General features: G+C 41.1%; 1 protein-coding gene across 8 annotated transcripts in view; it reads right to left on the reverse strand.

Moving 5' to 3' along the window:
* magi2a (membrane associated guanylate kinase, WW and PDZ domain containing 2a) overlaps positions 1-17,392 on the reverse strand; it is a 272,345-nt gene that overhangs the window by 175,245 nt on the left and 79,708 nt on the right. For 7 of the 8 annotated variants that reach the window (XM_005456660.4, XM_013275625.3, XM_005456659.4 and 4 more), the window contains exon 2: positions 14,727-14,843. In XM_005456660.4, the coding sequence (XP_005456717.1) occupies positions 14,727-14,843 (117 nt within the window). Of the gene's footprint in view, positions 1-14,726; positions 14,844-16,501; positions 16,918-17,392 lie in introns of those variants that run through there. The other variant, XM_019346936.2, reaches the window with a different exon arrangement.

Here is a 17,392-nt window from a genome sequence, read left to right on the forward strand (position 1 = left end):
CAAACTACAGGCGAGTGAGGCAACCTGCTATAAACCAAAGCAAGACCAAGGAGGTGTTTGGTGCAGTATCCTATTCCATCCAGTGACAGCAAGCAACCACTCCCCAGTCAGTCGGGGAATCCACATTTTTCCCTAGTGACAGAAGGTTGCCAGGGGGCGTCATTGACCAATCCCGGGGGCCTTACCTCCATCAAGGCTGATAATCCCCTCGACATGAAGCACGAACTAAATCCTTGGATCAGAAAGATATCAGAATGTGAAATCGATTGTGAAAAATTCTTGAAAACATATCCCATCATGTCTCTGTTTGTATTTGTGATGGCAAAGAATCCTGTCAAAAATGTCTGGATCCAGATCTGATGCCAGGCCAAGTCCCACGTCTAGTATCACGTCTGATATCAAGATGCAATAAATATTATTGTTTGACACCTGTGGTATGTTCCTAGCTGACTTCAGATCAGCCTCAGAAATATTATGCCAACACTTAGTACAAGGTAAGACTAAAAACAGGACATAAAGCTCTATCAATGTCCCCAAGTGTCTCAAACAGATTCAACTAAAACCCCCAACACCTTATTTGTTTCTATTAACAGCTCTGTCTTAAAGACAACTTAAAACATCTGAACACAAATCCCGCCTGACACTTTCCCTGTGAAATGGATCAGAAGTGATAATATGAAGCCCATCTGTTCAGATAAGGACATCTACAAAATCCCTCGAGTTATGTGTCACTCTAATAAATAAATGAAAACGGGACTCAAACAAACAAACATACTGTAAAAAGGGCTGAACGCTAATCCTACCCTTGGAGACTCTGCACTGTGCCAAAAAAAAGTAAAAAGGATTCCCTTTCGCTGGTAGCATTGTGGTTGGTCAATCTGCTGTACCCGAATTAGCTCTTCAACCTGTGGGAGAGCTACTGCATGCTGTAATCTCGTTTGAAGATAAGATGAAACTTTAATCACCCCTGTAGGGGAAGTGGGCCATTGCAGCAGCAAAAAAATGGGACGTACTAGATAATAAGACAAATAAAAAGGCCCGAGATAACATAAGAAAAAAAATAATCAAAGGGAATGAAAATGTTTATTATCTCTTTTATTATCTGACTGTATGTTATTGACCCAAATTTGTGACCAGCGTGCCATTTTTTCCGTGTCGGGATGTGTTTGTACACACCGAGCGGGTTGCTTGACCGAGACGTTTGCTGCATTGCACCATGCACTTTGGAACAAAATGAAACCTGCAAATGTTCACAGTCTGTGGCTTTCTCATAAAACGTCATGAAAGTTCTACCTGCGTCAGTTGTGACCTGGGCTTCGACATCAATAGGCTGCAGCATGTTTCAATCTGTCCAACTGAATGCCTGCTGTAATGCTGCCATTAGGGATGATTTGAGTGCATACACTTTCCGGCGTAATATCATTACCATCCAAATTGAATACTTGTAGTGTCAAGCTTATATGCGCGGATCGTACCAAATAATGATACAGACAATCTGACATTCTGATAGCTTTCCCTCATTCAGCAGGTCACAATATGAGATAGCGTAGCAGCCTCTGCACATTCAATTCCCCATCCCACTGAGGTGGCAAAGATGGAATATTTCATTAGGATCTGGGCTAAACAGAATCACCGCTCTGATATATCTGTGGGAGCAGGCAGGCTAAGCAGACTAAGCAGTTGTCTTGCTATTACCTAAAGCCACAGAGAGCAGTGGAAATTATTACTTGACTATCACATACATGACGGTCAAAATCCTGCTGATGCTATCTGTAGCTAAAGTCTTTGACAACCCTCTGGAGATCATCGGCCTGGGTGACTGTGCACCTTACTGTCAACTGCAGTGTCACACTTACTTTACCACACTTCATGGAAAAACACATGGGGTGGTGGATGAAGAAAACATTAACTTCAAAAAGGAAGAGAAATAGCTGGTGGACAGAAGGGGCTTTTTTTAATATTTGGGATACCAGATACCGGAGAATGATCCCTAATCTTAGCCTCAAACACTGAAACTTGCTCTCATGAGCAAAAAAATGTGCACAGAATTTTCCTTCCAATAAAGAAAAACTATGATCTCTTTTCCTCTGCCTTAGCTTTACCATCCAAAAAAGAGCCAATTACTTACACAGCCCCTGTAATTAACATGAGGGAAAGGAAAGACTAATGCTGCTACAACTGGAGAATTATGACAGAGAAGCTGTCTCTAATGAGACAGGCCTTGGGGATTTTCTTCTCTCTTCTCTGGCCTTACTGACTCCTCAGGTCTCTACAATGGTTGGTGGCACAATACCATAGCTGTCACTTTGAAGCCCATGATTAAAAAAAAAGTAGAAAAACAGGTGGGAGGCAGTAACGCAAATATATAATTTTATGAAGTTAGTTTACATGGAAGCGACTATTTAGAAAGAATGGTTCACAAAAAAGGACAAAATGTTTCCACAACAAACTGGTCCATGAATGTCAAACGCTCAACATTTTAATCAGCCAAATTCAATCAGCCAAAACACAGACAGACACACATGAGCAGTAATTCCTCTTACATGTGATGAGAGTCAGTTATTGACTAGTGTCAGTTATTAAGTAGTAATAGCAGTGGTAAATATCACATAAAAAAAATAATAAGAATGAATAAGAATATTTCCTTTTGCTTATCCAATTCAGGGTCATGGGGAGGCTGGAGCTCATGCCAAGTGTCACAAGGTGATAGGCAGGGGTATGCACCACCCTATGCACCAATGTTTGAGCCAACATTCAGTATCGGCCTTATTGAAAGATATCAGCCGCATCGTTTTTGAGCCAGATAATTTTAGATAAAACATTTGTAATAAAGACATCTTTCCTTAAGCTATATGTGAAAAAAATAAACGGTAGATAAACTGACAGAAAAAGATGTAGTACTGATATTAGCCAAGGGCGAAGTTGCTCTTTCAAACGCCGAATTACACATCAATGCTTCCGTCGTTCAACATTGAAACAGAGCTGTATATTCACAGAAGTATATCTACTGTACATACTGCTGGAAAACAAAGACTTCATAATCAAGTTATACTTCCCCTAATTAGTACCCTCATAATGACTAAGATAATATGATCAAGATCCTTATATAGCTCTGTAATCAGACTACTGCCGTCCCTTTTCATAATAAAATTACCAGAGCAAATATAAATATGGAATAAATATTATTCAGGCTGTCCTTATGTGTGTGCAGCTCTTTCCAGAAAGGAGGGGTTTGTCTTATGGTTGGTCAAAGAAATGCCCTTTTGGCCACAAAGGCGCTGGCCACGAATATTAAGGCTGTGGGTCGGTGTGTCCCCATGCTGCTCTCTAGACCGAATCAGTCTGCAGGCAGCGACCTGAAACACCAGTCAGAGAGGTGGAAGAAAGTTGACAGACATCTCAAACATCACACATGGCCAGTTATTGCTCTTTTGAGTTTTTAAAAGAATGAAGATTTTATGTTCAAGTCTAGAAAGTAAAATATTTTGTAGGCCTGTCTCAGGACCCATCATTCAAATGACAGCTAAAACTAACCCCAGAACGACTGTCCAATCATAGCTTAGCAACTGTAACCTCTGGTGACCACAGGCAGTTAAATTAGAGTTCTAGTCAGAATCTCAGTCTGACAAAGTATTATTTTATAAACAGCAAAACCCTGGAAACAAATGATACAGGTACCAAGTCCCTGAGTCGCCTGAATAAGTCAGCCAACAACCACAATTTAGACCAGACAAGAAACACAAAACATCAAAATCTGAAGACCTTTGCGGTTTATTTGCAGTGAATATGTAAAAATAGAACCAAGAGCGCCGCGTCTTAACCCAACCCCAGAGTCAGTTTCTCTGCCTGTTCACTCTGTTTCTCTGGTACAAAACCTTGCACCGTAATAGAAACGTTTACGAGCTCCAGTCACAACATTTGAACAAATTCGATACTCCAAATTTGGTTAGAGTAACACTTATTAGCAACTCTGTAATTTATTTGCATGTTACCTCGGGTATGCCAGTCAAACAAAGTGGCAGCTCACAGCAATAGTCAGGTTGATAAACAGATGTCTGATGGGTGGAGGGTGTGGTGCCTCTGGAGAAGCCTCATCTAGACTATTTGAAGCCATCCACCTAATTAACAAGTAATGGATAAAATGCTATGGGTCAAACTGTGTTTAAATGTTTGTGCTGCCACAATGCCCATGGCAGCTCAGCTGCAGCCAAAGTTTAAAAAGGTACTACTCTCATACATATCTGGAATTTCTAGCTCTTAGAATAAAGCCTCTTCTTTTATGCCATTTTTAAAAAATCTATATATATTGTATGAAGCCATTAAGCTCATAGCTAAGACAAAGTTCCTGTTTAAATCAAGCTAGAAATGTTAACAAGTCCATTGGAAAAGCAGTTTTTAACTAACGGCGGTATCTTAATATGCTAATTCATGTTAGTTTAATTAGTTAGCCACAACTGATAAAATCTGATAATGACAGTTTTCATTTTAACCAGAAAAAACATTGCTCGCTCATTTTTATGCTGGGAATTAAGGACCCATTGTTTCAGTGATAATAACAGTAATCAGAAGGGTGCAGGGACATCGTTGTCTCTCCTTGTTATCAACCTGCAGAATTTTCTCATTTATCTCTCAGGTGTAGCACGCACACTGTATTCTAGGTTTGGCACAAAAATGATATCGGAAACACACTTTAAGAAACCCTTTCTGCATTCACATTTTTATGCATAGCAACACCCCAAAACTGTGCACATAATTCTGCTGGTTTTCTAACTTTATTTATCACAGGTACCAGAAATTACATTCTACTTCTGATAAATACCATGTTCTCACATCTGTTGCATCATTGTTTTTATAAAGGAATAGAAAATTCCTTTGTCACAATAGGGTTGGATTCAAAACGATAGCCTGAGTTTTGCAGTTCCGTGTACCTCTCTGGCGATAAGGCCAGCTCAATGGTGAACAACAGCTTGAGCTGTGCACCTGTCTGCGCTGTCCTGCCAAAACGGATACAAAGCATTTAGTAGAAAAAGTGCTAGGGGAAGGGCTTGGAAAAATATAGATGGGAGGATTGGTTGTGAGTATGTGGTGGTGAGATGAAAAACACAGCACTGTAAAAAGAAAGAAAGAAAGAAAAGGCTTTCTACACTTGCTGGTTCAACGAGTTCTTTCCACATGTGGGTAATAAGGATGGAGGTAATAACTGCAGTCAGTCGACAGGAGAGTAGGGAAAGTGCCCCAGATATGTGCTGATAAGAGTTCAGTCCCGAGGCACGTTTGCTGTGATGGTGCATAGTATTGTTCTTTTTAAATATCAGTTGATGGTGTGAAATTTTGAAGCTAAGTAGAGAAGATGAAGTAAATCTTTAGAGTGAAAATACTTAATAATACCAACTTTAATCTATTACTGTCTGCCTATTCTCTGATTCACAGAACAAACTGCCACCTAACAATATATGCCCCGTGTTTGATTGACTGAGCTAAATTTGCCATGTTGCGCTAAGGGCTCTGTGTTGACAGCACTCTGTGAATAAGACATACTTAGACTACTCCTTGTGGACACAATTAAGCGAGTTGAGGTTTTACTCTCTTACCCAACAGTTTCTATTATCTCCAGTGTCCAACTTAAAGAAACAGTCATTTTCAATCATATTCCAGGAGCTTCCAGCAAGCTGTCATGGGAGCGATGTGCTGCAGTGGAAATATGCCCCATTAAGATTGTGCCGTCGTACTGTTAATGCTTTCGCTCCCATTTAAAATAATTCATGCTTTGGAATAAGAAAAATGTGTAAATACTTTTTTGCGAAACCTCCTGAGAAGGATCAAGGTCTTCGCCATTCCCCCAAAGACACCAGATCATTATACCAAAGACAACTGAGGAAGCTCTCATTACAGCATCATGGTGAGGTGACCGCAGGCGGCACACCTGATGGATCTGTCTATCTGACACCGCTTCTTCACTTCCAAGGGTAGGAGACAGCAGGAGCTTGATGATGAGGCGTGGTGATGTTGAGGAGGTTTATGTGATGAAGGCCAATTAGAGAGCAAATCTCACACCTTTTCCCCTTTGCGTCTGAAAGCCGCATCTGCCAGCGAGCAGAGAGTGCCGCGTCACGCTTGCCACCCGGCACATCCACATCTGTGTCCTGCCCTGTCAGTCAACACCCTCCCACACTCCCTCACCCTCAGCCCACAGATGAAAACGCGCACACCTCTCTAACATATGGATTATACACTCGATTTTACACCTTGAAATCCTATTTCCAGCAAGCGGTGTACTTGGCGCTGACCCCGAGTTGCCAGGTTTTTCCTGACCTACAGTCTTCGCTTGGAGAAAGTGGGATGAAGTAGAGGGGAGTGGGACAGGAAGGGCACAGGGAGGAAGGGAAAAGAAAGGGGGCTGAGGTTTTAAGAAGAGTTGAGCCTCTGACGCAGATGGGGAGTGGAAACGGTTGCCATGGAAACTCGGCCCTGCCTCCAGTGAGTCAATGAGTAAGTGAGGAGAGGGAGAGCGGAGTAAATGGATGGATGAAAGAAAGTGAGCTTTTGACTAGAGGTATTTGTCTGATCTGCTTAACCTTCTTCACAAAGACTGACAAAATAATACACAAGCAAGCAAACAAGCACACGAGCAGCACGTTTTCCTGTTTTTCATGACCAGGATAAAAAAAATAAAATAAAATAAAATTTAAAAAAAAAAACACATAAATTGCTCTTCATTCATCTCCACACCAGGCCTCATCTCAGAGCTCCACAGTAAGGAAGGCCTCTCTGAGCTCCTCATTCAGGCTCACACTTCTACGGTTTATTGGGTTTCTCGCAGAGATGCTAAATAATGAATGGCGGGGCACTGGGGAGCTGTTAGACTTTTTTTATTATCCTGATTATTGCCGTCATCTATCAGACATCAGGCTATTAACCAGAAACACAGACATGTGACAGGCTGCAAAAAAGAAAGCAGGGCCAATCACAGATACCTGTGTGATCTTACAAGTTACATACTGGACTTGCAAATCTTCTTTGCAATGAAATGCACACACTGACGCACAGCAAAAAATACAAATCAAAACAAAACAAAACAACAACAACAGGACTCAGGGAGAAAATAATGAGGGGATGAAGTAAAGATAAAGACGGAGCAGCAGAGCAGCAGGAAAGGAAAGGAAAGCCGGAGAGAAAGTCATATTTCCTGCTATGCTGCAAGACTTCAGAATGATCAAACTGACAACTGTGGATAGGCAGATGGACGTCGAGTATGTCTCTCTCTCTCTCTCATTAGTAAACACCATCCATATTGTGCACGGCTGCCCCAGCCATTAACGCAAAGTCAGTGTCCCTGTAGGCGTCAAACTCCCCATTAACTCACAGTATCAATCTCTACTTCCTGCTATTTAAGCATATGTTGTTTGCACATGCATGTAAAGGCCAAAGAAAACAAACACATTCACACATTAATGCAAGGACTCATAAGAGGCAATGCAATGAAAATGCACTTGTGGGCATTAAAAACACATGCGGGAGTATCCAATCACACCGTTCATAAACTTTACGTCTCCATTAGCGGAGGTTCGCTGAAATGTTCTTTCTTCAAGAGGCCCACCTCTGCTATCAAATTGCTTATCGCATTCTTTGCAAGGTAGCCAAGCTGTTAGCAGTGAAGGCAGGATTCCCAAAAGGATCACAGTGTGGGGTTCTATAATTGGGCAATATCTTCTGTAACAAGGAAAAAATTGTCCAGCAGCTGGGATATTAGCATAGATTTCATGCTCACAGGTATACACATGTCTCTTAGTTTGAATTGTGGATAATGCTGCAAATGCTTCTTAATGGCAGCTCTTGTATTTACAGGATTAGAGTCACAAAGCACCACACAGAACGACTGAGCTGTCACTTAATGTCATTCCCATTTACAACAAACTTTTGGTGGTGCAGCTCAGCGGTAACGTCTTGCGTTGGTCTCTGGTGACGTCTGTTCAGTGTTTCAAACATTAAGATAAAATAAAACAACGTTGTAAATATGTTGCTTTTATATTCAAAAGAGTTACATTTGAAAGCATAATACAATACAAATTATCTTGACATAATACCATAGTTACTAAAATACTAAAATATATTAATTTGTTCTGTAACAATACAGTACACTAAGTCTTTGGTTGGGTTATTTTGCGATCACAGAGCAATGTTGTCACAGTGTCACCGTTTGCAGCTTACGACATTCTTACCTAACAGGTAATGTGTTTATTGTGCCGATTTAAACTGTTTAATATAATTTAATACAGCTGTGAGTGCTAGAGGCCATCACTGCTTTGAACTGTGCGATAGTCACCACAACAAACTGTAAAAAAGAAGTCAGACCATACGGACGGAGGAAATTACCTACCCGTTGCACTTTATGATTATACATTTTTTCCTCATAAAGTCTTTTTTAATACAACATGATGTTTATTTTGCCTATTTATGCTCAAAGTGGTGGGAAATAATACATATAATAAAGAATGGTATGCTTTCTGGCATGGCTACCAGGCCAAGGATAAGTCTCCATTATGTGAGAGTGCAGTATCTTTCGCAGTCAGATCAACCTTGTCATGTCCAGGTTTAAAAGATGGTATGGCAGATATGCTCAGCATCCATCCACCCATCCATCCATCCATCCATCAATCAATACAGTGTCCAGGACACAGGGGCAGTAGTGTTCTCAAGCCAGATTGTCCTGGGTCTTCCCTGGGGTCTCCTCCCTGAAGTAAGTGCCTGAAACACCTCACTTATGAGACACCAAGGAGACATCCTATATGTATGTGTTGAAGTGCCAGCGTGGCATTAGGTATCGCGCAGGCATTAAAACCAGAGGAATACAAGTATACCAATCCCTGCCCACTAGTTCTTACTTAAGACAACGAATGACTGGAACACCTCAGTGTGGCTCATCCTGTGGCAGGTGGGCCCACAGGAGGTTTCAAACAGATCATGGTCTATTCCATTATAAGGACCAAATTTTCTATTTCTATAATTAATTCAGTAATAGCCTACTATTAAACACTAATAGTCTGCTCCACTGGCTCCTGACTCTGGGCTGGGACCCTACAAAGTCTAGTAATTTAAAACAAAAAAAAGGAAAGTGGAAGATTATTAACATTAATGGAAACAGAACAGATAAATTAAATTATATTACTCAGACTCTATTTTGATCTTTGCCTTTTTTTCTAGTGGATTATTGTATAATTTCTGGCATTTTAAGCTTTTTTATAGATGGCTTAAACCAACATTTTGTTACAAATAGACACTCTAGATCTTGTTTTAAGAGGACATGTCACTTACATTTCTAAGAAGTTGAAAGGAAGTGACAAAATGAGCATCTCCTCCCTTTTCTACCTCCAGATGGCCTCCTGATCATCAGCTCTATTATTCAGAGACCATCAATGACACCACATCACTAAGTGCTTTATTGTGTCCACTGAGATAAAAAGTGTTTTTGTATGAAGAAAGTAAAGTAAAAGAACAAAATCAGCCAGGCAAGGAAAAACAAGAGAAGAACAAATATAATGAGTACATGAAAGACTCAGTGGCTTCTGGGAAATGAGTCATATTATCCTGATGACCTTGATATTTTTAACACATTTTTGTTTCCCTGTAACTGAGGCACTGTGCATATTTATGTTTGATTTGGTATTCGATGGGGAAACAAGAGTAACATTTGTATTTTTTTAATCTTTCAGTTGACCTTCAAGTTATTTACTCTAAATATCTAAACACTTGTAAATTAGTTCAAATATTTATAGCATCTTTCAAATATCTTTCTGCTCAGCTATGAAGTTATTAAATGAAAGCACAGTCAGGAGTCACTCTGTTGTATAAAATTATATATTTATTCCATTGCCATGTTCTTTCAATTAAATTTTACCTAAATAATTCAGCCAATATAGCACACTTAGGTCTCATGACTAGTCTGCACACACCTTGTTTCACTCCACTTTCTATCCCTCCCATCAAATCTATATGGATTACCAGAAGATAGGCCTGATTTCACATGGGCTCAGGCTATTAACGCTCTGACCTTGGATTTCAACCAGGCAATTTGTCTAAGAGCTGGCACAGCCTTAGCTGCCCTCGCCGACTCCATCCAAGCCTCACGATTGGTGTGAATGGCAGTAAGTCTCCCACTGTCTGCCCGTCAGCCTCCATCCCCACGAAAAATGTCCTTTCTTTACCACTCAAGGGTTATGTGTAAATTGTGATGATGAACTACTTCACATCATGCCTTTTCTCTCTCACCCCTTAGCCTCCTTTAGATTCATCACACATCTCGGGAGTCTTCAGTGCAACTCTTTTTTTTATCAGTTTGAGAGAGGGGGCTTTACTTCATGAATCTCCCAGTGGTTTGTCCACAATTAGCTCATTTAAGTCAAATGCTCAGTTTAAACCTGGCATATTATCAGTATCCTAAAAAAAAAGGTTTGCACAGTGTGTAAATATGAATAAAAACACAAACCAATGATTTGCTTGTCATGTAATCCCATTATTTACTAGAAATAGTACAAGCACAAAGAAAAAAACTAACTTTTGGCTGCTCTGTTATTCCATAGGAGTTGCCAAAATGAACGGATCTGCTTGTTTGATTTAGGATCCTCTCATTTTTCTGGGCTTGGCACTGGGAGTACACTAGCTTGTGACGTGCTGAGGCTGGGTTTGTATTAACCAGTACACCACTAAGCAACTATATGGTGCCAGAATAAAAACATAAAAGAGAAATTTTATCTTTACAAAAATAAGCTCATTTACACCTGAATCATCTCTTCACTTTAAACTTTCTGCTGTTTGGAATCTGAAATAACTTGTTTGAAGGGGAAATGTCTGCCCATTCTTTACCATGGATAAGATTTCAGATGCTTAGTAGCAAAGGGACACTTTTTTGTTGTTGTTTTTTTTTTTTCAATAAAATAATCTGGCAACGCCTAACCTTAAAATATTGTCTGAATGGCAGCACATGTTGCTCTAAAAATTGCAGATATCACTGAGTATTAAAAGTTACAAGTTACAAGTTACAACCTACTATTAAAGCCACTCTGGACTTGGAGGACTGGAGGACAACGTCCAATCACCAGACCACATGACGGTTTTCCAGTTGGCCTCTCTCTGGCCAAGGTGGCATAGTGTTTCTGGATCTAGTTTATATTATACAGTATATGGTTTTTTTTTCCTTGGTAGAGATTTAGGATGCATTTGAGACAAACTGTGTTTTCAGAAATGTTCCTCAGCCCATGCAGTGATTTCCATTACAGAGTCATGTCTTTTTTTTCTAATGCAGTGCCACCTGAGAGGCTTTCAGTATTGGTTTTCAGCCTTATCTTCTGCCTACAGATTTCTTTGGCTTCTCGGAATCGTTTAATGATATGACTGTATGAGACAATATCACTAAAGTCTTTGCAACTATGTTATTAGCTAGGTTATTCTTAGCTAATCCATTTCACACAGCATCCCAACTTTTGATGCGTACACAGGACATTTGAGACTGTTGGAAGGATTTTTCTCATAAGAAAATAATATACAAATTGGTTGAAATACACTCATAATTTGGGCCAAGACCAACTCCAGATGTGTCTTGTCCACGTTGATTGCTTCGCAGTCATAGTGCATTGTTTCCTTTTAATAACATATGTTTTTCATATCTAAAAAAAGAACACATCTATGCATCCAGATATAAAAAGCCTAGTTCAGTCATGACTAAGCCCTCTTCCTGTCAGCAGCACTAAAGCCCATTGTTAAACCTTCATTAATGCACCAGTTAACCTCTCTTTGCCACCCTCTCTCTCTCTCTGTATGTGTAGTCAATTTCCCTATGTGGTTATGTGTATATAGCCCGTGTCTCTATCATCAAGCTTCATTCCCTTTCCCCCCGTTCCTTTTCGTCTTTCTCTCCCTCTATTTGTTCCTCCATTTGTTCTCAGTCTTTACTGTTCACCTCTTCTCTATCTTCAGTGCCTCACTGGCAGTGGCTCTATGAGTGGTTATCAGAGAAAATGATGCTTGTATTGTAATATAAATAGGTCTCTTTTTGTTTCTCCTGCTGCATTCTGTGTAGTCAGGGAGACAGAAAAGTGGTTTCAGTGATATTTGCCTGCACCCAGGCTTGAGGAATGCACCTCCATTAGGGGATTCAGGGGGGAGTTAGCCACTAGACAGCTGGGTCTAAATGCACAGCTAGGCTAGCAAACAGTGTGCACAGATAAGAGTTTACAGACAAACACCCTTTAATATCACAGGCCTTTAACGGACGGCTGAACATACAGGAAACAAAAAACAAACAGGAATCAGAATAATACTTACTAAATATCGTTTTTTCTTAGCCCTAGCACATATAACATTGTGCGATAACCTGATAAAAGAAAATGTCTTCCAGCATACAATATTTAAGACTTAGATAAGCATTCAGTTTAAAAAGCTATCCTGAACCAAGAACACCAAGTATCAATAGCTTAAAGCCCTCCAAATCTTATCTTTGATTGTCTACAGAGCACTTGGTTGCAGCTCCGTGTTCTTGTGAGGCAGTTAATGCAGCTAATTAGAGACAGAGAGCTGCAGTCAACATTTGATTTTAAAGAGTCGAACTTCCAGACAAGGCTGATTCCAGCTAAACTAACACTCCAGCAGCTAAATCGATCACCGCACAGATAGATATTTGGGGGATTTGGGGCTGAAACCAAAGGGACATGGCAAACAGGGAAAGAAAATATCACATCACGTACTCACATCAGAAGGAAAATTCAGTATATTCAGCACATACTGCGCTTGAAAAATACTCAGAGGGGAAACAGTTCACGCGAAGCAAGAAGCTGGATCGACCTGTCAGGATGCCCCTGTTGGCCCCCTGTTCCTCCCACCCTCTCTGCATGTGTATGAGTTCTGCTGCCTTCAAGCACTAGACAATGCACGCAGCGGAGTATACACAACAACCTATTAGTTTGTTACATTTTCTGCAGCTCCAGAAACCAACCACCTGCAAGAGTACTGCCTGCCCTCAGGCTTGCTCTCTGTCAGTGGGTATGTATAAAATTGCCTGAAAATGTGGTAACATGTTGAACTTGACCTCAGCTTTAGATCTATTCAGTCCATTGCTCTTGAGCTTTTGAAAAAAATCAACAGACTGCACAGCTGCCAAAGATGTGAAAGCACTTTGAATCATTAACACAAAGTGAGAGAAGATAAACCTGTTATTGTTATTATATAATTGGTTGTTGTGGCGTTCAGTGAGTTTTATACAAAAAAGTTTAGGGTTAGGGATAACCCTCAAGGCTTCTGCAGCAGTACATTTTTCCACATTAGAATAGAGTCAGTAGAAATATAAAATTGCAAAAAAGGAAAAAAAATCATAGCCTATAATTTTTTAAAAGTTGCAGGAAATGTAGGCAGCCAAATTCATGGCAGGAAACATTTTTACAACAGAAAATACCACAACAGTGCATATAAATGGCTCCACTCACTCACTCCACTTGAAGGGTAAACATTGCTGCTGTCTCTAGTTGGCAACAGAACTGTTAGCAAGCTAAACAAAGTATTCACTCCATATATACACACAGGTATTTTGGTAAAGTGAGCTTTTTCTATGTGCTCTGGTATTTCATCCACGTGTAAATGGTGTTTCAGGCCACTAAAATCAGAGCTTTTGAAAAACTACTTCTGTGTTTCGATGAGGAAAAGGAAGTTTTGTCTTGCAATGTCAAAGGTGTGCACCTTTATCTCCTTTTTTTAATGTTAAATTGTGCACATTGCTATCATCTCCAGCCTTCCAACTGGCTAACAATTCATACAGTTAGGGTTATATCACCACTTGTTGCTTTGGCATGCTCTTGACAGTGCTCTTTGTATCTTTATGTGAAAATCTCCATCTTAAAAAAACATACGTTTGTACGTGTGGATGTAGCGTCATATTTTGTTAATCTACAACAACCGACAAATAACCTGGCATATACCTCTGAAGGAGAGCAACGTGTAAACATTAAACATTGTTTGATGAGGTGCGTGGACAATCAAAAGAAAAAGAATGCCGCTGGTGCTAGCGGTGCTAATTTCAGCAACACTTGGAAACCAACCTGACATCATAGGTTTGCAATATTATGCACACATTATGCAATATGTCACACTTTTCTGCAAAATTTACAATGTGATTTGATCACTGAACAATGTGATTATTGGCTTTAAATAGCTCTTAAATACGTCATCCATTAAACTGGGCTCGATTTTTGAATATTTTGATATTGTGAGACTAGTCTGCTTGTCATCTGATTTTTTTCTCTCTTTAATTAATTTATAGGACAAAAGAAGTGGGTATTTAAACACCACGTAGAGGGCAATGAAAGATGCTACTGAACAGTGTGGGACACTGGAGATCCACATGCAGACATTAGGCCTGTTACACAGCTGAACTGACAAGGTGGATCTATGGTTGAGCTGCAGCAGCCAAAGTCATCCTATGTCAGGCAAGGTCCAATGTGGCCAAAAGAGAACTGCAGATGTGAGCCAAACACTCATTTCTGTCTTGTTTTTTGGCAACTTACCACATTCAAACTGTCACAGAGCGAACCTGGAGCTTTTACTGCCCCCTTTGAAATTGCACACTTGGCTTTATTGATGATCTACCCTTGGCAAAGCACTGAATGTAAGTGTCTCACTCAAGGAGGTGAGTGAAGGGAACAAGGATGGACAAAGGGAAGTCAGGTGAGGACGAGGTAACTCACAGGGGACGGTGCGGAGGTAGAGGTTGTCCCGGATGATCTGCTGCAGCTCGTGGTCCACTGAGCCTTTCTGGAAACGCAGGTTGAGGTAGTGGCGCAGGTCCTTGTCTATCACGCCCCCTGGAGGAACACAAAGGTCAATAATCAATAATCGAAAGCACCAAATTCAAATAAGTTCAATTACTCTAATACTGATACCAAAATTTGTTCCAGTCAAGTTATAAAAGGAAAGAGCCTAATCAGCCTTTGATCAGAAATGGGGACAGCTGGATGTGTTTGTGAATTATCCAGGCAAGGAAAATTGCTTGCCTCACACGTTTTTTTTTTCTTTTCGTGCAAACCTCAACAACAAGCAGAGGAAGATCCAAACACTGCAGCATCAAATGACCCAGAATCTCCCAAGACCACAGTAAACAATTTAAATTCGCTAAAAATCCTACAAACAAACACTAATGAACACACTTGGCACTCACAGATCCAGCAGTTGTCAAGCGCGGCCACGGATTGGCGGAGGTATTAATTGGAGCTGTGGCCAAACACGTGTGGAGAAATGTCTACACATAAATCAGCCACCAACTCCCCGAGGGGCTGTTTTTACTCCCTCTTATTTGCCCTCACCTGGGTTACTTCCCCCTTCTTTTCTTTTCTCTGTGTCTCTCTAGCAATCCCAGCTCTGTGAATGGACTTCAATTTAAAACCAGTGAATCCTGCTGGCTCAGCAGGACTGAGGGGGTTAAAAAGTGATCAAGGGACCACAGACAAATGGAGGTAAGGGATAAGCAGGAAGGAAGGCAAAGGCAAATCCTATGGCAGGGGTGGCGGGGTAGAAAGTAGCAAACTAAAACAAGCTTTACCTCCACCTCCTCCTTCTGCAACAAATACTCCATCTATCTACTCTGCCACACACTCGTATAATCACATTTGAAATGGAGGCAAGACAGGACGGCTAAGTGGAGGAGGGGGAATGGTCGGCCGATGTTACTTAAGGGATTCCTCGCGGTGTCGCTTTAACCAACATACTTGTCATGTTTGTTACTCCTCTGCATAGAAGCAGAGAAGCAGACAGAGTGGATTTCACTAACCTTCAACATCCAGTTTGAAGCAGCAACTTGGCACAGTGCCACATACCACTTAGCTGCCCCCTTCTTTTTCCCCGTGTGCTCCCGAGGCAACGACATCCACGCATGATATGTTGGAGAGCATGCATATCACCAGTGCACACATGTAGAGACAGGGGGGTATCCAAACAATCGACTGTAAACGAGCTCAGAGGGAAGGTGGGTGAAACAGCAGCAAATATAATGAGTGGCACATTAATTCAAGAATAACCTAGTTTGGAAGTTTTCTGTCATACTGGGGATCAATTATTCAGCACATTCTGGTTCTTCACTTCTGTGTTCTCGAACTACACGCACACACACACACACACACACACACACACACACACACACACACACACAAATACAAACACACACACACAAATACAAACACACACACACACACACACACACACACACACACACACACAGCAAGATGCATAAATCCCCAACTATTTCACGCAGCGTTGCATTATAATCATGCAAACCTGAAATACAGAGACCGGCTCCATCTGAGTCTCTGTCAAAGGTGTAGAGCTGTACAACCAGCCAATTTACATTTGCATGAGAAAAGAAGGCAAGCCGGTGAATCTGCATACTGAAAAGGTGAGCACATTCAAAATTCACACTCACACACACTCACACACACAAAAGCACAAAAATTAAAACAGTGAATGGCACCTCTTCCACAGGCAGCGGTTGTGCATCCACTACACAGAGAGAGTCACAGTCCTCTTTCCACAGGTTTTGTGATGCAAATAATCTCCACTGGAGGTAATCTTGCGCTGTATCTCTCCCGATGGAATCCCCCCCTCAAACAGTACTGTCCTGTCCCTCAGGTCCTCAACTCTGTCTCTGTTTGCCCAGTCCAGCAACTGCCAGTGAGCCCGCGAGCTGAATCACCTCTCTCTGCACTCCACAGAGGAGAGATGACACGGGCGAGCGCGGCAGAATGAGTGGTTGAGAAACACTGAAGCAAAGAGAGAGAGAGTGTGTGTGAGAGAGACGGTGGCAAAGCAGAGGGGAAGGGAAGTGTGTGATGCTGCGAGTGAGGGAGAGCGACTGCTGAAGCACAGCTCTGGCTGTGGGGACCTATCGCAATGAAATCCCTGGTTTTTCCTTCAGATTCACAGGTCCTGCAACGCCCCCCATCTGCTGTACAGTGCACTACATGCGTTTCATATGCCTATTAGCGATTAAAAGCAATCCTCTGCCACATCGTCTTCCTTGGCTTATAGCATCCAGATGGCTTGGAAATGACCATCTTCCACCATCAGAAACCATGTGGCGAAACTAAATAATATGCTTCAGCCAAACACAGTGCTGTCTCACTCCCACAGAACAGTATTCCTACTAATTAATTTGCTGTTTGTTTACGCTGTGTTTAGAAACCCACAGCAATTTTTTCATTTCTGGTCATGTCATACGTGCCATCTTGGCAATGACATTTATTCTCTGTTTCAAATTGAATCTTTGTAAAGCTTTACAGCACACTGATGTTGATACTGATATAAAATCCCATATATGTAATATTCCATTTTCTAAAACTTCCCACAATGTAAAAAAGGGTTG

Source organism: Oreochromis niloticus, linkage group LG17, assembly GCF_001858045.2.
Source record: "Oreochromis niloticus isolate F11D_XX linkage group LG17, O_niloticus_UMD_NMBU, whole genome shotgun sequence".
Taxonomy (NCBI): Eukaryota; Metazoa; Chordata; class Actinopteri; order Cichliformes; family Cichlidae; genus Oreochromis; species Oreochromis niloticus.